Raw genomic sequence first — 24,213 nt, 5'->3', positions numbered from 1 at the left:
GTCACATTTCTACGACTGGTTTACAAGAAGCTGCACACAATTCTCATAAAAATACCAGTCACATCATAAAAAGTCGGTTACTACCGCAACATTGCTTTTGTCTAAAAGCAGACACTTCTGGCTTTCCAATGAGATATATTTGACTTCTTTCCTCTCACGGAGTACAATTTTACAAACACGTAAACAGAGGGCGCGATATTTATGTCACGGATAGACCACTGTGGTTTCTCGTGGGATAGATTTTAAAAAATACCAGGCCGTGGTCTGTGGGAATCACTGATGTAGATATCTATCTTATAAAGTCGTTGCATTAGATTCATTAATTTCGTACTCAGCAGCGATTCCTCCATCTAGGAAGTGAAGAACTTCCTACAGTTCATTTGTACTTATTTCCAGTTCTCAACTTCCTAGGAGTTTAACGCGTGTTATACAATTATGAGCAAAATGTATGTACAATTGCCTAGGTTAGTCACTGTCAAGAGTTGACTGCTTTCGCTCGCACCACCAGCAGCCAAAGACGATGGTCACAGGCTTTGCTGCGGCTCGCTGAGGAACATCGGCGGTCATCCTGCAGACCAGGTGCGTATATTCTAGGCTAGCTAGGCTATTAGGCGATTAGCGTGCCTTGAACACAAAGCTGACTTAAATCAAACTTTAAAAAATATTACCTACCCTGTTAAAATTGGCGATGAAATACAGAATATTTGAGTCTTCAAAAATATTAGGCATAATATATCCAAAACCCTGGCAGTTGGGAGGGGTGATCGCCCCTATCGCCTCCCCCGTGGATCCGCTCCTGCATCACTTCAAAATCCAAGAAATTGAGTGAGAAAGAGGCTCGCATTCGAACATTACGGATATAGCGCAGGTTTTGATCCCAGCATACGCCACTGCTACAGACACGTGGGCGAAGCCTGGTTTGCATTGGTCGAGTAGAAGGGAGAGTAACTGGAGCGAGTAGGGTAAAGCGAGCTACTCTCCCCATGTAAACAACTGGGGAGAGTACTGGAGCCAGAACTCGCTCCAGTAGTCAGGACAGTCGAGTGGGTGTCCACGGAGGACAGCGACTCGACCGAGTAAACGCTTTCTGACGACAGTATACAGTCTGTGTTGTGTTGTGTCTGTGAGTGTTCATTGAATTTGCGTTGATTATAGGTAGGAACAAATAAAATAAAGTACTGGCGTTTCAACCGTTTTTGTTTTTAAGTCGATTACTTACTTTCTAATTTTACTAATGCTTTGAGTGTTTTCACCTGATTCGGCTTGCGAGCTCTGGGTTTATGGCACCAGACTGAACAGTAAATAAGATTAACACAAAAGGAAATAAACTACTAATAATATCTAGTTTTTACCTTGTATTTGAAAATAAACCTACAAATCCAATATTCACTACATTTTACACTATAAACCGTGGTACTTCCAATAATCAATATCAACTTTCTTCTTATGCTGTTCTTCTTATGCCAGAGAATGTGGTGTGGGATTATAATAGTAACAATTTGTTTCAACAACAACTCTTCACGAGCTTAACTATACTAACGATTAAAACTACCGTCTAATGCGTTTAAAACTATTTTCTCGATGCCCGGATAAAGTTTGGGGATGAAGTTTGGTCAATCGCGGGGAACTCGCAACGCGACGTCTGAAGGCACTACTGCCAACCGAGGAAGCAGTTCTCAATCTTTCCGCGTCTCGAACAGAACCGTTTTCGTCCTTTGATCAACATCGGGGTACTCGCAGCGTGAAGTCTGATGGCACTACTGCCAAACGAGGAAATCTTTGCTCACCGAGAAAGTTGATGTTACGCCTTTTCTGTTCCCAACTGCACTGTTCTCGTACTTTTTGCATCACTCATCCCATTGCAACTCTAAGGCTGTGATTGGTCTTAGCATAATCACACCATGTAATGTTAAGCAATAGCATTCAAGCTCTTACCCACAGGAAAATGCTGTATAGTTTTTTGTGTCATTCAGTATGGAGAAAAAGTTACTAAAGGTGTAAAAAAAAAAAAAAAAAAAGTTTTGTTCGAAGTAAAGAAATCATGCATGAATGAGCCGTGGAAGAAAATGGATCTGTCGGTCATCTGGGACCTGTGAACGAAATATCGCACGTGCATCGTTCGCTGCGCACCGTTTGGCTTATGCATGTGATAAGGACAGAGGGGATTCAGTAGTGCGGGAAACATAGCTTCTTAGTTTACCTGCTTTCTTTGCTGTTGGTTAGGCTAATTATGAATAACTCTTATTATGCTGCATTAAATGCTCAAAGAGATGTTAAACCACGACGAACAAACGTGTGTGAGGTATATAAAAAAACAAACCACTTCATGACCCTTTCACCTGGCATGGATAATCTGATATTACATAAACTTTGTCTAGCGTAAGCCTCATAATTTATTTTATTTAATTTTTTTTTATTTTTAGAATTGAATCTACATTGTTTCTTATTTTAAGAGCCTTTCCATTTGCAACAATATTTTATGTTTCTACCCTAGCTGTGATTTTTCTCCCACATGCTGATTGTGTATATAAATAACTGCGATGCTCATTATTTTTGTATCAAATATCTCATATATACATACAAATTATACAAAATGTACAAAACAAAGGATTCAAATTTTGCTGCAGTTTTTGAAAAAATACTTTATTTCAAAACATAATCTGCCCACACATAGCGCAATATTCATCAAGAACCTAAGTATGAAAATGTGTAGACTTCTAACAAAAAAAAACACAATCAACAATTCTTATATGATCATATTTTTATATCATCTGATACATCAGGTATTAATTCATTTACTTAATTTTAGACACCTTGGAGGGAAGGCAATCAACCTCTATAGCCTTGTACTTAAACCATGCATTACAACCCTTCCTGGTTTTACTGTTCAGATAAAGTGGCACATTCTACAACTGTCCAACCTTATAAAATGTGCCACTTTATGCGAACAGGAGTGTACATAGAATTACTAAGGGGAGAGGAAAAGAAGGTATTTAAAATTTATTTATTTATTTATTATACACAAGACAAAAGGAGCATAAATAGATTACAGCTATCATATGTTCAGATATCGACAAAAATATGTGTAGGTCTATATGAATGTCATGTATTTATCAATATCATATACTCCCATTCAATGTGTGTGTGTGTGACCTCTCTGATGGCAAAGTGGTAACGTTATCATCTTGTAATTAAAGAGTCCTGAGTTCAATACCCAGTGGAGGTACATAGTGGTTTGGATCTCATTTTAAACTGTGGTCCAGTTCCAATTAGCCTTTCTGTGCATAAAGTGAACTTAAAAACAAAACTGCTCCGACTGTTGCCTCAATGAAAAGAAATTTGTTGCCATACACACACACATTGATTTGATTTTTGTTTCAGAGTTCACTTTATGCACGGAAAGGCTAATCAGGACTGGACCTACAGTTTAAAGTGAGTTCCAAACAACTGTGTGTCTTTACCGTGGGACTGAACCAGGACACTTTGAGTATAAGGCTACAGCATTAACTCTATGCCATCCAGGGGACTAAAGCTGCATACATATTCAGTCCATTAATTTAACATTTACTCCAATTCATTATGAAGTCACATCTTCCAAGATAAAAAAGAAACTAAAATTCCACACCTTGAAAGTCACATAAATATTTCATAAATAATATCACTTGCATGCAAGCACAGAAACCTAAGTTCCTTGCAAAAGATTATCCTCCTCCAGTAACACTGGTAAATTCATTCACGATCGATGCAAACTTTTTTCTTGTGTCGAAGAAATTCTCCATCTCAATTCTTATCCTGTGTTGTTCAGAGGACGACTGATGCTGTTTGGTAAGGTCATGGCATGAATGTCAAATCTAAAAATTTAATACAATTATAATTAAGGTTAATCTTAATAATAACACTCTGATCAAATTGTGCTTATTCCAATGTATTTGTTTTTCTTTAAAGTTAGCAATATTAGAAAGTAAAAATCCACTAATAAATGATGAGTGAAAGAAAACTTATATGCCTCAATTCTGTCACTATAACTAAGGACTAAATAAATAATGTACTGGAACATTGTAATAATTTAAAAGTGTTCAGAATATTTATAAATTTTACCCCTAGCTTACCTTAAGGGGGAGCCTGCCAAGCCCACAACCACTTGTTTTAAGATTTTTAAACTGGACAATTTTTATAAAAAAAATAATTGAAAATATGTACATGACACTCATGTAAGTGTTGATGGTATTTTTGTAATTATTATAATTACTATAAAACTGCACCTACGTAAACAAACAAGCATTAGTTGTAGTGAATGATATAAAATGTGTGTTACACTCATTCAAGTAACAGTAAATAATTGGTTCTTGATTTTTATTAATGATGTCAATTTTTGTAATTAGTGCATATACACAGCATTCCCTGACATTTGCTACAAGACTCGGCGGCAAGCAGCCCGGCATCAGCACTTGTCTTTCCCGGTGAACGGGTCCGTGACAGTCGCTTATATTCAACCTCGTAAAAAAGTTTAGAGTAACAGGGTCAGTTCTGAATAAAGGTGGAAAGAAAATGGGCAAATAAAGTATCAAGGACAATCCGCACACCATCCGTGAGTTAAAAGAGAGTATTGTACGAAAAATCGGGAGAATTACAGTAGACGAACTTGCATGTGTAAATGCCAATTTCCTTCGGAGATGCCAGGAACGTGTTGCAGCAGAGGGACATCATTTTGAACACCTTCTGTAAATGTTAGTACACAATATGAAAACTGTAATTTCAATAGCCGACTCTAACGACTGTCGCTGACCCGTTCACTGGGAAAGACGAGCGCTGATGCCGGGCAGCTTGCTGTCGAGTCTCGTAGCGAATGTCAGGGAATGCTCTGTATAACTGCACCTATATAAACAACAAAGAAAGCAGTGATTCAATAAAACAATGATTTCTTGAATTGTAGTGATAACCCCCCCCCCCAAACGTAAGCTAGGGTTAATATGTAAGTATTCAATTGCAACTAAACTCTATCTATCAATATAACAGCCAATACTGAGATGGATGAATTGATATGATTTTTTTTCTAAAATACTGTTAAAGTACTGATATAAAATTTATAAATGCCAAAAAGTGATATTCTATTGATCCAATGTAAACTTACAAATGTTCCTCGGAACATGAATGGTAAAATTCACCTCCTCAATCAATGTATGTAGCCAGGTGACTGCCTTTAATTTTGCCTTACGAATACAAACTGGGTACTTAGACTTTCATTTTACAAAATCTTTAAATTTATAAAAATACATTACAGACAAAATTTTGCACTATTACGGTGATTCAGAAGTTTTTGGACACTTATAAACCAAACTTTTATTAACAAAAACATACAAACAAATCTTCAATGTCCGAAATAAATGCTATCACCTGACTGCTTTGGATGCCAAAAATTGATAGGCTTTCTCAACCTCATCAAATTGAATTGGAAATGGAAATTTGATATCATTAGGTCAAGACTGTAGGCTTTTATGTAGCAAAACTTTGATGCCCTCTTAACTAAGCCTGGATCACTGTGAAAATTGTGCTGGAGAGATGTCATGATCCAATATTTCAATTAATTGATTCATTTATTTTACTTGGCTTTTCTGCCACTTTTGTCTTATCATCAAGATGAGGTGATATGATGAAGGGATATTCACAAAGAACATCCATGTCCAGGCCGAGATTCAAAGACAGGAGGACCACTGGCATCTTAGAATGGAGGTTGGCCCCATTTTCGATCTGAATAATGATCCGCCTTTTTGGTACCAGAACCGGTTGTTGGGGAGGGATGCTTGGCATCCTCCTTTAGTTTGCAACCTGACTGGGTTTATTTTACTTCGCTTTTGTGCTTCTTTTGGCTAATCGCGCAGATAAAGATGCATAAATTGATGAAGGAACACTCATGCCCAGGCTGGGATTTGAAAAAACCCAAGAAAAAAAAATATATAACTAAAATACAAAATTTCTACCCGCACCTTCTCGCCAGAGTCCTCCATGACCGGATCACTTATACTCCAGAGAAGAGTGCAAACTACACACGAAACACATACAAAAAAAATAATATGTATATTATTATTGAAAAAGAAATACTAAAGTGGTGGTTGCCTCACAATTTCATCTACAGCAATGCTCAAAGATGGGGGACAAAATGTGGGGGAATGGGATCCCCACAGTTAAGAAAATTTGCACACAGCTAGGATAATTTGTGTAACCATCCCCCACCTACTTCAAGGCCTCCATCTTGAATCATAGAAGCATCCACCCACCTAACCACAAAATACATTAAAATAAACACTTCCCCATAAAAGGTAAAGTGTTCCCCTGTGCTTAGCACCACACCATGAAGGCGTATAGGGGGTGTGGGGGTAACGCCCCACACTTTCTTGATCCGGTCATGAGTGGGGGTGATGTGATCAGCATCACGCCCCTGACCACCTTTACCCCCCAGGGTTTCCCCCAGGTACCCATGTTATTCGATGCTGGGTGGGCACCGGGGCCACTTCCAACGTTAGAAAAGTTCCCGGATTTGAACTGGCCGGGGATCGAACCCGGGACCTTGAGCATGGTAGTCAGACGCGTTACCGACTAAGCCACCGTGGCCACTATAAGCTAGAAATTTCTACTTTGAGCATAGATTTAAAGTACTTACTGTAGATCACGAGGAAGAGATCGCATATCCAAGTCATTGTCGATTACTACTTTCAAGCATAATGTCCTCAGCATTGGAGCTGCAACATAAAAAAAAATCATTTTAATATGTATAATAATAATATTTATCTTTTATATCAAAGTTGATATTCTTACTGATTCCTACCCACACTTGAAAGTTAAAAACTAGCTCTGAATAATTATATCAATGCTTCTCAAATCTTTACAAGTTCATAGAATTAACACATAAATTTCTACCATGTAACTCACAACCGGATAGAAATGTTCACAAGGTTAATAAATCTAAATAACGAAATTGTTCTTGGTTGTATTTACCTGAAAAAAGGAACACACAAAATTTGTAACTATGCAGGGTGGGTGAGAAGTAACTAGACATTGAAAATTTACTGTAATTTTTGTAATATTTAAGCAATCTCAATGAAATTTTCTGTACATATACATTATGGAATAGGATTACATACAGTGCCAGCTCAGAATTTAATGTAGGCACTGGCAGCATCCACCAGCTTCCTCAAACAAACGGGAATGTAATCCATGGTCTTCTGTAGGAATTCCTTTGGGATGTTTGTGGTAACATCCCGAATCCATGCCTCCAATTGTTCCACAGTATGGAGTTTTGTCATCACTTCCTCCTCTGCCCAGCCCCACAGTAAAAAGTCACAGGGTGTGAGGTCTGGACTCCTGGTAAGCCATTTATGAGGTCCTTGTAGTCCCACCCAACATTCTGGAAAATTGTGGTCCAACCAGGCCCGTACAGTAAGCGCAAAGTGTGCTAGCCCACCGTCTTGCATGAAAACAAACTCACCAATGTTTCCCCGGTGAGATACGATAAGTCAAATATACCCTTGCAAGACTGCAGGTAACATTCATGGTGCCATGCAGAAAATATGGACCCACGACCCTATTGGCTATAGAAAATATGGACCCACGACCCTATTCGCTATCATACTGTGAAATTCGTTATGCACATCTATAATCCTATGCCATAATGTATATGTACAGAAAGTTTCACGGGAATTGTTTAAATATTACAAAAACTTAAGCAATTTTTTAATACCTAGTTTCTTATCACCCACCCTGTAGTAAAAAAACACATTAAAAATGTAATGTATTTGCATTTAAAAAGATACTGACAAAGTGGCAGGATGATTTAGTTCTGCCAATCGACAAAAATGTCAAATATGGGCCAATGCTGTTAAAAAGTGTGCCCACATTGATGTGCAACAAGGAGTAACGAGTTCAGTAGTGATAGATCACTCGATCATCAATGTCTTTTTCAGCAACAGTTTGTATGTGGCCCAATTTTCCATGTGCTTCTCAACCTCTAGGTATGACCAGGTAGGTTGGAAGGATCTCTTAATTTCATCCTACATTAAAAGTATAGAATGAGTGTTATTGCTACCCTCTTTCCCTCCACAAAACATGTGTTGCTTGCATTGACAACAGTACTACATTTTTGTAAGATGACCTATAAATCATAGCTGAGGCAATACCACTTTGAACCAATATCAATTCCCATCAATACTTGAAAATTGTAATAATTCCAAGTAGTCTAGAATGTTTATGAATTTTATATAACATTTCCAATAAAACTGTACCAGTTTTGCTTAATTACGCATGAGATAATTATTTAGTCACAAAATCCATATCTCCCAATTATTTAGTCACAAAATCCATATCTCCCAACAATGTTGTTGCAAAAATAGGGAAAGTAATGCATTTTTGCGTAATTTACAAGATATTTACTCTGCAAAAGTGCCATGTAACATTTTTGTGGACTTCCTGAGACATCCAGGTTTTGGGAAAGCTATCGAGCCACAATCTGTGTTTAAATAACCAATTCTTTCCGATACTAATGCATCGGTATTGATACCGGCTAAACCCTTGTATAAATCATAACAATGGATATCTTATTCCTACCGCTCATTCATTCAGTTTTCCTGTAATGTTAGTTCAATTCTTTCAGATAAAGTAGTTTTTCTTGGGAGGGGGCAAAAAATGAAGAGAGATAAGGTCACATAGCACACTACATTTTAAACCCAGACTGACGTTAGCACCCTTCTTGGCAAACTGATTAGGTGACTGGCACTGAAAGGACAGCAGAAGGTTTCTATTTTCCACTCCCCATCCCTCTCATCACCTATGATGAAAAGTTTCCAAGATGTATTTAAAGGGGGTCTGCACAAGTATTGCTCAGCAATTTGTCCACAACTATTTTCATTAATCTTTTCCTTGCATCCTACGTGTTTTTAAGCAATTTACTCTTATGTACTCTGGTACAAAGGTTGTCAGATGCTTGTCTGGCATCAAATTCTTCAAGCTCTCACTGGCTAAACCAAAGGCAAAAAAGATGGACAATTTTCTTGATATTATTTATGCATCTCACTGTACAAAAGGACAAGTGGGGGTGAAGAAAGAAGTGCAAGATGAAAGGACAGAGACTGGAAATGGTCAATGATGGTGATGGCTAGAGCCACACATTTCTGGTGATAAAACAAATATTTGTTACAAAAACTGGGCACATTTCGGGATCAAAAGCGGTATATAAAATGGCATTTCAGTGTTAAAATGGTGAATATAACCCTAAATCTGATTTTACAAACTACACTCATTACACAAAATAAATATTTCTCTTCTAATAGCACATTTATGTAGTTATCAGAGTATTAATTTTTATTCCTGTGTAAAGGAGTCCATTTTTGCTTCTCAAGTATTTACAGCGGAATTAATCAATTTTCCATGATTTGCATAACTCACAGGATTATTCAGACTTCAGAAAGTGACATGTTGGTAAATAAACTCGACATTTCGAGTTTATTTTGTATTTTGAAGTTCATTTTGCATCATTTCATGACAAAACATGGTAGGAAAATGCACTTCACCTTTCAATAACATGAAAAATGATTATAGCATTTCATGTTTCCATCAAAAACTAAATATGCATGCCTCTAGTGATGATATTGGTTCAACCATAGTACTAATTCCTGAATATTATATGCATAGATAATAATTTTGTGTTACTCACAAAAGTCAAGAACATGAAGATCATTGTGGTCCATGAGTTTTGAATCATAACCTTCGTGTGCATCTTCTCCATCTGGGGGCTGTGCTGGTTGGGCACCAAGGTGTGGGCTTCAAAGAATATGATATTCAAATTACTGCTTATTATTACATACAGTGTGTCTGTAAACCCAAGTGGAGAGTCTCAGACTGCTACAGTATCCGTATAAAATAAAGTAAAAATCATGAGAATTCCATTGCACTGCACTGAAGGGCATCTTAAAGACTTTCAGGAGTGTAGAGAAGACTGAAGATGTGTGCGCAAGTTGATGACGCACACCCTGCTAAGCAATAAGTGAGGGTGTGAACGGTTCAAAGGAATGTTCAATGCATCCTATAACTTGCAAAATTTCAATCAGTGGTGCACGTTCGTCGTCCTGCCGTGAATTGGATATAACAGCATCATCTTTCAACATGATGGTGCTCCTCCACACTATGGCAATATTATTTGTGAGTTTCTGGATGTGACATGTCCACAAAGGTGGATTGGTAGAGGTGGACGAAAGGCATAAACACCGTGATTGCCAGACCTCATGCCTTTAGAGTTTTGCGTCTGAAGATACATCTGCCAAAAACTGTATATTGAGCACTTGAAAATGAGAATGAAAGATGCTGTTTTCAATCTGTCACACCTGAAAGGCTTATTTTCCTGTAGTTTACGGTTATTACAAGCATAAGAAAACAGTTTTTCTTTGTGACGTTTCAGGAGAACACACGCTCTCTTCATCTCCTGAAACGTCACAAAGAAAAACTGTTTTCTTATGCTTGTAATAACCGTAAACTACAGGAAAATAATTCTACAATGCAAGCAATGCGCACATACGAAAAACTGAAAGGCTTAGTCATGAGAGGTAAGAACTGGTGTACTGATTAAATGGTGAAGGGCAACAAATATAAGCCACATAAAATTGCATAAGAAAGAAAGAAAAAAAAACTTTTAAAGTTGGTCACTGATTTCATATGTATTTGAAATGTTTGATATTTATAGGATATTTCAATAAATCGTTTTCAAACTCTGCCATGACTTTACAGACACACTACATACATACATATTGAACTTAAAAAGTCAGAATAATAAGTTATCACATGTAACTAGCAAGAGCAAGTATTATAGGCTAGCCAGGCTATCTGTGAAGCCTGAAACCATGAGATTATATCCAGAAAAAAAAAACAATTAGAAAATATGCATACAATTGTTCATTTCAAAAAGATGATGGTGCTCAGGAGTTGGCAACCTGATGTCTTATGAGTTTGCAACCTGGCTGCTGTTGGAATCGCAACATGGCTTCCCTGAAGATGGCAAGAAGGAGCAAGAAAAAAGAAAGGGGAGGCTAGACACTTATACATGGCATTTAACCAGGCCTAGTCTTCTCTGTTCTGTAATAGTCTAGGACCCCTTGTCGAACAGAGCAAATACAAAGAATTTACATGGGAGATAGAAAAAGTTATAAATACATAATAAAATAATTTACACTAATTACTCAGATTTTGTATGACCGCACCCACAACCACATTCACATACATCTTCAAAAGTACCTAAATATTTAGCATATTAATAATAACATTGTAAGAAAAAAACACTGTTGACCTGGCCTGTGGGACAGAGTGCCAATTTCTGTACAATTCTTCTCTAAATGACATAATTTAGTCTAAAAAATGTATGTTATATTTGTTAAATAAATACTTTTCACAGCATCCTTATCAAAGAAAGAATCACATCTAAGTCTCATTTTTAGTTAGAAGAAACATTCTTGCTAGTAGTATTGTACCAAATATGAAATAATTTCAGGAATCCCTTATTCCTTTTCTCAATATCCAGCAATCTTCACACTTTCTTATTTTTGGCCATGTTTGTACTCTTGCTTATTCTGTAGTAGGAGAAAGTGAGATCAGAATTGTGTTATGGATTTGCAGTGTCCAGGAAGTTATTTTCTATCATTTCCAGCCCAACAACAATTACCAATGATACACATCCCATATGATGAGAGGTACATGAACAAATTCATCTAGAATGGCAGTGTCGCTAAATATTCCGTTACGAAGTGAAAAATCATGGGAAATGGCCATTTCACTTTTAATGTTTTTTTAAATTATTATTACTAAAGAAATCCAACCTGGTAATTTGTATTTGCACCTGTTGATGTACACGTGTTATACACAGTGACATAGTGAAAATATGCATAGTTTTAATGTTGGCTGTCTGAATTATTCCGTGCATAATACGCACCACAGCTTTTGGGGGCAAATATTTTGGAAAAAAGTGCATAGTATACATGAGTAAATACAGTATATACTTTTACTACTAGAGTAACCTGTTCTTAAATTTAAACACTTCAACTATAGCCTTCAAATCTCTAACAAAGACAGTTCATGTATGACACCCTGGACTGCATTTTGCAGACTAACACGGCTCGGGCATCTCAAACTCCTTTGTGGGGCTTGTGTTGTGTTCTGTCCATGTATGTTTGTGATTCTTAGAGGTACATATTTTTGGTAAATAGAAAAGCAAAATGTCGGTACAAAAAGAGAGTCAATTTCGGGTTCAAAAGCAGTAAATAAAATAAAATTTCGCTGTTATAGCGGTGAAAAAGCTGTATATAAAATGACATTTTGGTTTTGAAATTGTGAATAGAACCCTAAATTTGATTCAAAAACTGCTCTTACTACACAAAATAAACAAATCCCTTCTAACATCACATTTATGTCGTTACCAGAATATTAAGTTTATTTGTGCATGAAGGAGTCCATTTTTGCTTCTCAAATATTTACAGCAGAATTAATAAATTTCCTGTGAATTGCATAACTCTCAGGATAATTCTGACTTCAGAAAGTGTTGTGGCGGTAAATAAACTCAAAATTTCGTGTTTTAGAGTGTAGTTCGCATTTTGCAGTTCATTTCGCATTATTTCGTGACAACACAGGATAGGAAAATGCACCTCACCTTTCAGAAACATGAAAAATTAACATTACAAGGTGTGATTTCACATTTCATGTTTTCGTCAAAAACGAAATATGCATGCCTCTAGTGATTCTCCTTTCACCAATTTCATCCTCATCACAATTAACAAAAATTGGCAGAAAACCAAAGTAAAATAAAACAAAACAAATTACATTCATGTCTTGGATCAAGGTTCGAACCTGTGAGCTCATGCTTCACAGCACATTACACTGACCACTCTGCTAATGAGGCTGACTGTAGTAAATATTGGGCCTCCCCAATGGTGTAGTGGTATCATCATCACTTAGTAATCAAGGGATCCCAGGTCTAACCCCAGCGTGGAAGTACAGTGGTTAGATTACAGTTTTTCCACTTTAAACTGTAGCTCCAGTCCCAATTAACCAATTTGTGCATAAAGCCTAGGCCTGTTTCCTCAACACATCAGGAAGTTTTGCTTAACGCTTAACTGTGCAATATTGAAATACCACAGAGGGTAGACGACTGGTGTAAACAAGTGAATGCCCTGGTCAATATGAAGCTTCCAGAGAAGGTTTAAATAAAATACAATCTTATGGATTAATACGAAAGTGAACTTAACACAAAAACTCAAGTCAATACTCACATTAAGTGTTATTAGCAATAATAAAGTTATCAAGTGGATTGAATATTATACATATTTGAAACCTATAAATATTAAAAAAATAATTAGATTACTAATTTCTGAGTGAGGCCCTATCCTTAATATGTGGTGGAATGTCACAATTCAAGCAGAGGTGCAACATCAAATTTTCAGTGGAGAAACATATTCTGCTGATGCCACAGCCACCTTGTGTGCCTGATCCAGCTATTGTCTACTTTCAGGAAAAAGCTCTGCGGTCAATTTTTCCCAACAATTGAAAACATTAAAGCAAATACAACAGTCCATGCCAAATATGGTGTTTTAGTACTCAGGGTGGCTACAAACAAGCAGAAATGAAATTCCCTGACATTTCCAGGTTATCCAGGACAAAATTTACATTTTTCCCTGACAAACTAAACTAAATCGATGTTTTTGCAAATGGAAATAATAAACTCATACAGATCCAGGTATGGATTTGTTAAGTACCAATATTATCTTCTATGAAATTGACTAAATTTCTCTATTCTCTATGATTTGAATTCAAACAGCAAAATAGTGAATTTGGAAAATTATTACAATTCACAAACTAGGGAAGGATTACGGAATTTTATCATACGCAGTAAGTTTTATTTTTAAAGTTACAACTAAATGAGAGAAGAGTGATTGATTAAGAAATACAATTTGTAATTTATCAGTCTCCTTATACATTACCGGTATTATATGTTGATATTTCCACTGAGGTTTGAAACCCTCTGCTTGCAAGAACCATGAGTGCGGACTTATTTTTCGATGCATAAAGTTGCTTCTCTCTTCTCTGTAAAGCAAACAACTTAACTCTCACATATAAGTGAAACAATTGAATTGTACAAAAGAAAGTGTCACATTTCCTTACATTATCAATGGGATTTCTGCTTCAATACAGTATACCCAAGTGAAGTACTGTGAAACTGACAACATGCAGTTAGTTATACCATTATTGCTGACGAAAAGGGTATAAAGAGTGCTGCAATGAGCAATTTTTCCTCGACCGGCAAATAGTTTGCACAGACGACACTAGATAGCGTTAGGAACTGACAGCTCTTCGAACACCATGATGTCATGAGCGAATTTCGCTCGAACAGGCAAAACGATCAGTATACGCTTGAAACCCAGTAGTTCATGTATAACCGTAATTTTTCTGTACTATTGGCCCATTTATTCCCTTGTGCAACGTTTTTGAAACTTTGTCAAAGTTCTTTTTCTGTCAAATTCAATAGATGGCCATCCAAATTGTTCGTTGGTATTGTGAAATGTTGCAATAATTTACCTCAGTGAGTTCTGTGTATCAATACACACGATTTGAAAAAAAAAAAAAAAAAAAAAAAAAAAAAAAATTCCACCTTTGACAACACTTTGCTTATTTGTTATTAAAACATGCATGTTCTTACATATGTTTGTCTCTCTAAATTTTCCCAATATACAGGGCATTCTCTTGGCAGAAAGCGTATCTTCTCATTCAGTTTCGCTATTCCGTTATACGGTTGTAAACACTGGGTTGCGTGACTTTTCACACACACTGTATTATGGCAACCAAAAATTGGCATTATCATTTTTTTTTTACTTGTTAGTGTTACGTTTCCCAAAAATCGCGTTTTTGTTTTAGAACATTTTTTGGCCAAATATACCGAAACTTAATACTCCATTGTGCTTTTAAACTATTATTTTAAATTGTAGGTCACATGGTCTACGTATTTTCGTGACAGTTTGATATGTTGGAACAGATTTATGAGGAAGTAAAAGTAAAGTGCTCCCCTGCACTTTGCCATGAAGGTGTATAGGGGTGTGGAGTTAGGGCCCCACACTTTCTTGATCACGGCTGAAGGTTGGAGTGATGTGATCAGCACCATGCTCTGGCTACCTTTATCCCTCAAAGTTTCCTCCAGGTACTCGCTTGATATGATGCTGGGTGGGCACCGGAGCAGTTTGAATAGGTGAAAAAGATCCCGATTTTCCCCCGCATGGTCGACGCCCTAACGCTGAGCTCCATTATTTCTCGCTTGACAAATGCCGATGGTGCGCACTTAGCTTGGTAATTCAAAACACATCTCGCACAACAAATACTGAAGATGTGGCTCCCGTGTGACGGTAGATACGAACTCCTGTTAGAACCCTGCCACTTTGCTCTGTGATGCAAATAGTTTTGATAGAAGTTGAAGAAATCGTGGGAAATACATGATTTAATGTGGCTGTCGAAATTATTCCATGTATAACAAGCATTAAACTTTACTCATGAATAAACTGTTGGAAAACTTGCACATTCTATGTACACACACATGGCCTAAAAAAAAGACAACAATGTTGGATTTCATGGAATTTTTTGTTGTTTTAGGACTTTTTTAAAAAAAATACTAAAAACATCAACAATTTGCATTTTATGCCAAATTCGCATTATTTCAATATTTCGAACGAGCTAAAAATGTGTGCAGACATCACTGCACATTCATAAACACAACCTCGCAGCAATTACCATTTTTCTCGGTGTTCGAGTTTGTGAAAAACCAATGTTCCTACTAATTGGAAATTACTTTCTGGCCACCCCTCGTATAAATCAGTAGATGGAAAGTGAAAATTTAGCAGGGCTGTCAGAGAAAAGTCATTTCTTGAAGAAAGTAATTTGCTTTTATGATTGAATGCTTCAAGTAAATATATTAAAATATTTACGTATTTATTATTAGTATTTTATTTCATAATGTTGGACATTAACTTCACTCAGAGATTAATGACCATCTATCACGTGTTTAGACAGACAGGACAGAGACTATGTTAATTTCATAGCAATACTAGTGTTGCAGTAAATTTGAGGTTGCCAATTTTTATAACGTTCACCAATGCAGATTTATCTTTCACTTTTCGTTATAGTAGTATTCAACATATATCCCGTTTTGTTGGAATGTTCTTGATATCTAAGAATAGTGCAATGTCATTGTAAACGTATGTTAACTTGTGCAAAACCAGTAATACGTCAGGATGATGAAAGAAAACCTTCGTAAGCACTGCTTCATTAAATAAGGTGAAGTGAGTTAGAAGAGTAATAAAATTCCAGCAGCATATTTCCAGTCTTTGAATTTTGAATTTGAATTTAAAATTTTGGGAGCGTCAGCACTTAGGCTAATTTGCTCCCGTCACATTATACGGGGTCCAGCCCCTTACCATTACAAATTACAACTCAAACGTTGCATAACTAAAAACTTTAAAACCTTAAAATGTTCTGACTTGTTAAAAGCTGAGGCTATACACGCGCACTCAGCACACACATGGACATAAAACAGGACAACACACACAAAATTATACTGGCCATAGCGCCAGTCGCCAGAGCCTCGTTAGTCTCTTGTCCAGGGTGCACTACGTGGAAGTGAGGTTGACTTTTGGGTGCACTACGTGGAAGCAGCACCCCTTACACCCCATATTTCCAGTCTAAAGCTCTTCTTGTTAATGCATGCAATTTTTGTTGGATGTTGTAGTTTGAAGACATTCATCAAAAATCAACTATCGGACAGCACCATCGGCTCCCATCCCCTCCATCTGTTGACAGTTCTGTCCCCTTACTACTCCCATATGGACAAGAAAAAATGATAATTCAATGTATTTTCCACGTAATATTTAGAGGCTTAACACGTTTTTCTGCCCCTCCGGAAATTAATTAATTAATCTCTCTCTCTCCCCCTCCCTCCCCCTCCTCTTGCCATCATTGATTTCTGGCGCTGTGGTTGTGTAGTGCCTAAAAGGGGCCTCCAAGTTGAGGACAAAACTTAGCAACAACATTTCCTGTTCCCGTCCACAGTTCCATAACGATATTTAAATAAATAAATAAAAAAAATTTAAAAGTCCTTCAAGACAAAATTCCCTGACATTTCCCTGACTTTTTTTCACACCTCAAATTCCATGACTTTTCCCGGTTTTCCAGGTCTGTCGCCACCCTGGTACTATAATGGTTATAGTTAAGATTAGAGATTTCGTACCTGGTTCCACCGAAGAGGTACACCTTGTCGCCAACAACACAACATGACTGTCTCCTCCTTTTGCACGGCCCTTTACCATTGACTCTGATGAGAAACCACTTATTTGTGTCTACAAAGGAAAACACAAATATTAGCCACTCCAGTACGAAATAACAAAATGAAAATTTACTCGGCAACATCTATCTATGGACTGTGATTGACTAGGTAAGCTATTGACTAAATAAGCTGTTTGCTAGTGCTGAAACTATGATATTCCTCTAGATTGCCATGAAAGTGAAAGTGCAATTATTTCAGGGCACAATCTTTCAAAATACAGTTTGTGTTAGACTGTGAAAAATAAGTTATTGGAACACTATATATAACAATAACGTCTTCAAAGTGCAAATTACAATCACAAATTATTATGAAAAGGTTACGAAAGTCACAGACTGACCTCATAGGAATAGGCAAGAATAGCAAAGAGTAGATTGATCTTGCCTGTGATACGGACAGATGGAAGAAAGATGCTGTAGTTCTGCCACTTTTGATGAATGGACAGTCAGAAACAACACCCATGCACATGCCGGGACTAGAGTCCAGGAACTTCGGTGGCAAGAGGGAAAGATTTATGCTGCTTTGGCAGGAAACCTTCTGGTTTAGAAATGCCCAAGACTGAGCAAGTTAGTTTAGCAAAATTCAAAATGCTTCCATAGTATTTTCTTCCGAGCTTGTTTAATGTTTTCGCAATAAACATGAAACCTGAAACGTTTAGAAAAGCCAGAAGAAAATACCGTACATAGAAAGCTTGTTACAAGGTGGTGCAAGTGTATTCAGCTCCAGGAGGAGTTATATCAAGATGGAGGGCTTATGTACCCACCTGTAAGTGCTCTCTATCTGAAGGAAAGAATAAGTGTAAATCAATGTAATACGTCTCTTTTATTTAGTTGAGTATAATTTTTTTTTCTAAGCAGTTCAAAGTAGGAGACATGCATTAACAAAATAAGGATGTAAGAGACAAAAATACCAACCTACTGTAAACCTGTACAGATCATTAAAGTGCTCGTCACAAAGACCATTGTAACCTCCGAAGATATAGAGATGACCTCCATGAACAACTGAAAAATAAAAGAAATCATTCAGTAACAAAAATAGTGCTTTTTCAATGTTTGGAAAGTTACTTTATAGAAGTAACTAAGTTACAGTTAGGGCAATTTTATACTGAACCGACAGGTGACACATGTCAATTGAGGATTTCACCTATCAAATGGATGCTTGTGCAGAATGTCACGCCGCTACTGTGTGAAATATTGCTGTTGATTGACTCGTTCCCAAGCCATATGGATTTTGTGTTGCATCGGTCTAAAATCTCCCTTAGAGTTACTTGGTTCAAAAAGTAAGGGAGTTATAGTTACTCATTTATACTGCAAGTTACTTTTACATTTACTGTAGGTCCAGTCCCGATTAGTCTACTTGCATAAAAAAGTGGGACTTAAAATCAAATTCAAACTCATTAATTTGAATTATTACTCCACACAGACCATGTGTATTGGTATTTGGAGAATTCAGTATGGTTTTACTATTTCTTTTTCCACTACAAGACAATAAACAAATAATAAAATACTGTAGTAAGATAAATATATGAAGAATTACATGTGCTTTATTTATATTTCTGGTACATATATAAATCTTCATATATTTATATTATTACAACAAATAAATGACGGAACAAGTCAGCTGTGCTTGAAAGATCATTAATTTTAATTTCTCTCTATATATTCACTTTCCAAATTCAACAAGATCCACTCCTCGACAATGACTTCTCTCAAGCTTGAATGCCACATTCCAAATGAATACAACAGTCCACCTAGAACAATGGAGTCTTCGTATGAAATTAGAAATGACGAATTGCAGTAAAGTGTGGATGTTCTAAACATATCGTATAATGAAGATTAGCTTGCTTGGCTTAAGTGATTCCATGAAAAGCCTTTCACCTTACCATCCAGAGAAGATACATAGTTGCAAAAAGAGTTGCCCACATTCCAAATTTTCAATTTAAAATTGAAGTGTTGTAAAGTAACCGTTTCTTGAAAATGCATTACAAGTAACTACTTACTTTCAAATACTGCTAACAATATAGTATGCATGTAATATGTTGCAAAATAGTTCATATTCTTTAAACAAAATTAAGTGTGGTAGAAATATTGATCTGCACCTGCTTGTGCACTGTACGTATTCTTACAAACGCATACAACCATCAAACTACAAAGAAATTCAGAATTATCCTGTTTTATTTCAAAAACTGTTATGTCTCAATATTTCTACCACACTTAATTTTGTTTAAAGAATATGAACTATTTTGCAACATATTACATGCATACTATATTGTTAGCAGTATTTGAAAGTAAGTAGTTACTTGTAATGCATTTTCAAGAAACGGTTACTTTACAACACTTCAATTTTAAATTGAAAATTTGGAATGTGGGCAACTCTTTTTGCAACTATGTATCTTCTCTGGATGGTAAGGTGAAAGGCTTTTCATGGAATCACTTAAGCCAAGGAAGCAAATCTTCATTATACGATATGTTTAGAACATCCACACTTTACTGCAATTCGTCATTTCTAATTTCATACGAAGACTCCATTGTTCTAGGTGGACTGTTGTATTCATTTGGAATGTGGCATTCAAGCTTGAGAGAAGTCATTGTCGAGGAGTGGATCTTGTTGAATTTGGAATGTAATGTATAGAGAGAGAAATTAAAATTAATGATCACAATCTTATCTTTAACAGCCTTAAATTCCGATACACATTGATTAGACCACAACCATTTTTCGCCTTTCCTCAGAAGTCGGTATAGGTGTGGTATTGTAGATGACAAGTGGTGTAGAAAACGGCTTTGAAATGCAACCATCCCTAAAAAACTTTGTAGTTGAACCTTATCCTTTGGCTCTGGACTTTCTAAAATAGCACGCACATGCTTTTCAGTTGGTGTGATTCCATTTGCCGTGAAACGTCTTCCTAAGTAAATCACTTCTTGCACTAGGAATTCAGATTTACTTAAATTGACTTTAACATTATAATCTTTAAAGCGTTCCAGAACTTGTTTTGTTCTTAGGAAACATTCTTGTAGACTATCTCCAGAAATGATAACATCATCAATAAATGCTGCAACTCTTTCCAATCCTGTTAAAATTGAATCAATTACCTGTTGGAAAAGCTGAGACGAAACATTTGTACCAAATGGTAAACGTTGCATTCTGTACAAGTGAGAATCATAATTTAAACATAATATGTTTTGCGAGTCTGGATGCAAACTAACTTGTAAAAATGCTGAACGTAAATCAAGCCTGGTATAATACTTTCCTATTTTAACTTTTTGTAAAATATCAGGAAAATCTGGTAGAGGATACACCAAACCATCGGTTTGAAAATTGACCGTTTTCGAGTAATCTACACTGATACGTATAGAATTATTTGATTTCTTAACTAGCACAATAGGACTTGCCCATTCTGAATGTTCTATAGGAGCTATAATATTCTGCTTACACATATTATCTATTTCTTCCTTTATTTGATCTCGTAATGAATATGCTATTCTGTACGCTTTCCTGAACACAGGCCTAGCATTCTTCTGTAAAGGTATTGATACCTTGAAATCTTTAATGGGTGTACTAATATCCTCATTAAACAATTCTGCAAAAGATGTCAGTAATTGTGAACGACAGTCTTCAATGTTCATTTGTTTTACATTACTTGAATTATGTACGTCGGCTTTATGTTTGTTCAGAATCATGACTTTGCTAGTTTGCCCTTGCACATTTGATGTTCGTAAACATTCAACCACGTCATCAATCTTCTGTACATGTACGTTTGGAGTATCCATTATGCCTGAACGCTGAATTTTCGAACAAGAATCTGGTAGCGAATCTTTTGATTCCAGACCTAAACAAGAATGTGTAGAATCTTCATTTTGAATGTAATCAGTTTCAGGAAACTCATTTAGAAGTTTGCTGCGCCAATCACCAAATAATATGTTCATTCCAGCTCTACCAATTAATATATTTGTATTAATCTTATCGCCAACAACAAAAGGTATCATGTACATTTTGCCAAGATAGTAAAGTTTTAAGTATAATTGGCCTAATAAACACAATCTTTCACTTGATATCGACGTATATGAATTTAATAACGGACTCAGTGTGAAGTTGCCAATAAGATTAGTTAACAAATCTCTTGAAATGAAATTAGCAAAACTACCAGAATCGACAATAGCTTCTAACGATTGGTCTTGTATTATAATATCAATGTACAAAGGTAAATGTTCATTTCTCAATGAAATCTGATCAGATGCGTGTTGCAAATTAGAAATAGATTCGTTTGCTTTTTTATTGTACATTTGTTGCGTGTTTGTAGTTAAAAAAGTATATGCACTATCTTCTTGCACAGAGAATAAGCTAAGTTGAGAATTGCGTTCTCCATAACCATTACCTTTGGTATCCAAATTACTGTTTCTCATTTCACAATTTCCTTTATACGTACATACTAGATAAATTGACTGCAGGTTCCTTCCATTGTTTATTTCTTTCGAAACATGCAGCCAAGAAATGTCCTTTCTTCTTACAGAAACTGCAAGAAGCATTGAATGCAGGACAGTTATCTTTGAATGTACACCCTAACCTTGCACAGCACTTACATTTTACATCATTTGCCTGATTTTGCCGTGATACAAATTTTTGGCTAAATGAAACCAATAAGTCGCTGACCAAGGCAGTTTATTAAGGTAAAAACACTTAACACGTAACGTTTCGACCCTGTATCAGGGTCTTCCTCAGACGAAGAACTCTAATTATAAGAACTTAATTATATTACAATTGGCTAAATGCAGTATAGGGTTTAGATTGAGGCATGCCTTTGTATGCATTATTTGTTCCGAATCTTGATTCTCTTGTAGCTTGTTGATTCTTTGAAAAATGAGTTTTAGCAAACAAATTGTTTGTACCGAATCTACGTGAGCCTTGTATTTGTTTATTTTCACCTACCAAAAGTGCATTTTGATTGACTTTATTTTTATTTGTGCGTATTATCTCATGTTGGAGTACTACATCACAAACCTTTTCGAATGTGTTGGGCATGTCTGACAGTAATCTATCTTTTAGTATACTATCGGGTAGTCCAAACACAAGTTTTTCTCTAAGACGAGTGTCTAATTCATCTGTTGTAAACTCACAAGTTATTGCAGCAACTTTTAAACGATTTATGTACGATGTAGCTATCTCACCTTGCGCTTGCTTTATTTGCAGAAAAGCGAATCGTTGAATCCATTTATTAACCTGTGGTGCATATATTTTTTGCAATGTATCAAAGAGTTCATCCAAGGTGCAATCTTGTGGATCCTTTGGACTTAATCTGTGTTCCAGCTCTTGATATGGTAAACTACCGATTACAGAAATAAGAGTAAACACTCGTTTCCTTTCTTGTATATCGTTAGCCTCAATAAAAGCCTTGAATCTTTTAATATACGAATTTATATCCTGGCTTGAGTCATAAGCCTCAAATGCAGGTATAAAACTTATGTGTTTTTCCATACTGGCTCACTTGGACTTAATTACTATAATTCTACTTACAGTAGTAATTATTTATCTTCTTTAATCCTCGTCGCCATTTTGTTATGTCCTAATATTAATGACATAAACAGAAATAAACATCTCAAGATTGGAACTTGATAATTAAATATATTCAAACTTGTAACAAGGTGGATTACATGATTAAAACTTAAACATCCCTAAGACACATCAACAAGATGCATAATCATTGCTATGCACAGACTATGTACATTGGCCATAACTGCTAGTTCACCATACACAATAATATATTTTATAATATATATCAAAAACTGAATCAATTTTCATTCTAATAAATTACATCTATGTACACTTCAAAAGTTAGCTGACTGCCCTGAAATACAGTTAACTTCAGAAATCTTGTGGCAATATGACAGAACACAGGTCATTTTATCAGATAAGAAAACATTTACAAGTGTTGTTTAAGTCCAGCCAGCACTTGCGATCTTTTAGATTAACAGAACACATCCAGATGTACATAAAATATATTGCTTATAAGAGAAGTGTCAGTGTCTATTACCACATGCAGTGCTAATGCTGCAGACAAACAAAAGTCACTTGTTAAACAAGATGGCAGACAAGCCTGTGAGTGCAAACATGGTACAGTGACTTGTGATGTAATTCTTTGTGAATGACTGTGTAAAACTGAGTGATATTCACATAAGATTTCAAGCACAGCACGGTGAAGGGACTCTAAGCCAGGCCCGTAGCCAGAATTGATCTCCAGGGGAGACTCACGGGTTCTCAGGGGGGGGCTTTGTAAATCAAGTCCATTTTTCAAAAGTTTAACAATGTTAAATGAAGGTAAATTAGTTGTGTGGGGGGAGGGGGTCATTAAGTTACATAAAGTTTAGAAATATCACACAAATACTACATTTTTCTATATCATTTAAAATATCACTTAAAGTGTTAATTGGCTGCTACTGAAATCATCCCTTACTACACATTCCATACTACGTTTGATGATACAGATATTTATATTACACAGAAAAAGATGGACAATATTCAATCATATGGTCTACTGTACATTCCACTCCCTGGCCAAAACAATAGAACTCCCCCTCGTTCCCAAAACTTGGGAGCTGTTAACCTTTGATGCAGATGCAGATGGAATTTGCATAATGACATCAAAGTCACAGATTTCTTTATAAATGGGAGGTTGCAACAGGGGCAATGAAGGTATAGAAAAAGAAGCTCCCCTGTGAAGAAACTTTCTGAAGTCTAGAGAAGAGAAATCTCCTAAATACTTGCCGCTACTTAAGACTTCTTATAAATAAGATGAGCAAATGTAATAGTTGCTGTTCATGCTCCCTGAATTTATC

General features: G+C 36.2%; 1 protein-coding gene across 2 annotated transcripts in view; it reads right to left on the bottom strand.

The window, feature by feature from the left end:
• Positions 1–2,668: 2,668 nt before the first annotated feature.
• The window catches only part of LOC145989793 (kelch domain-containing protein 3-like), a 46,562-nt gene continuing 25,017 nt past the window's right edge, over positions 2,669–24,213 (bottom strand). For both annotated transcript variants that reach the window (XM_083125133.1, XM_083125134.1), the window contains exons 6-10: positions 18,301–18,387; positions 17,294–17,402; positions 9,704–9,810; positions 6,659–6,737; positions 2,669–3,851 (exon numbers count right to left, since the gene is read on the bottom strand). In XM_083125133.1, the coding sequence (XP_082981259.1) occupies positions 3,788–3,851; positions 6,659–6,737; positions 9,704–9,810; positions 17,294–17,402; positions 18,301–18,387 (446 nt within the window). In that variant the 3' untranslated portion in view covers positions 2,669–3,787. The remainder of the gene's footprint in view (positions 3,852–6,658; positions 6,738–9,703; positions 9,811–17,293; positions 17,403–18,300; positions 18,388–24,213) is intronic.

Source organism: Lepisma saccharinum, chromosome 7, assembly GCF_977018435.1.
Source record: "Lepisma saccharinum chromosome 7, izLepSacc3.1, whole genome shotgun sequence".
Taxonomy (NCBI): Eukaryota; Metazoa; Arthropoda; class Insecta; order Zygentoma; family Lepismatidae; genus Lepisma; species Lepisma saccharinum.
The sequence above is the reverse complement of the archived record's forward strand: the minus strand, read 5'-3'. Positions and strand labels throughout refer to the sequence as shown.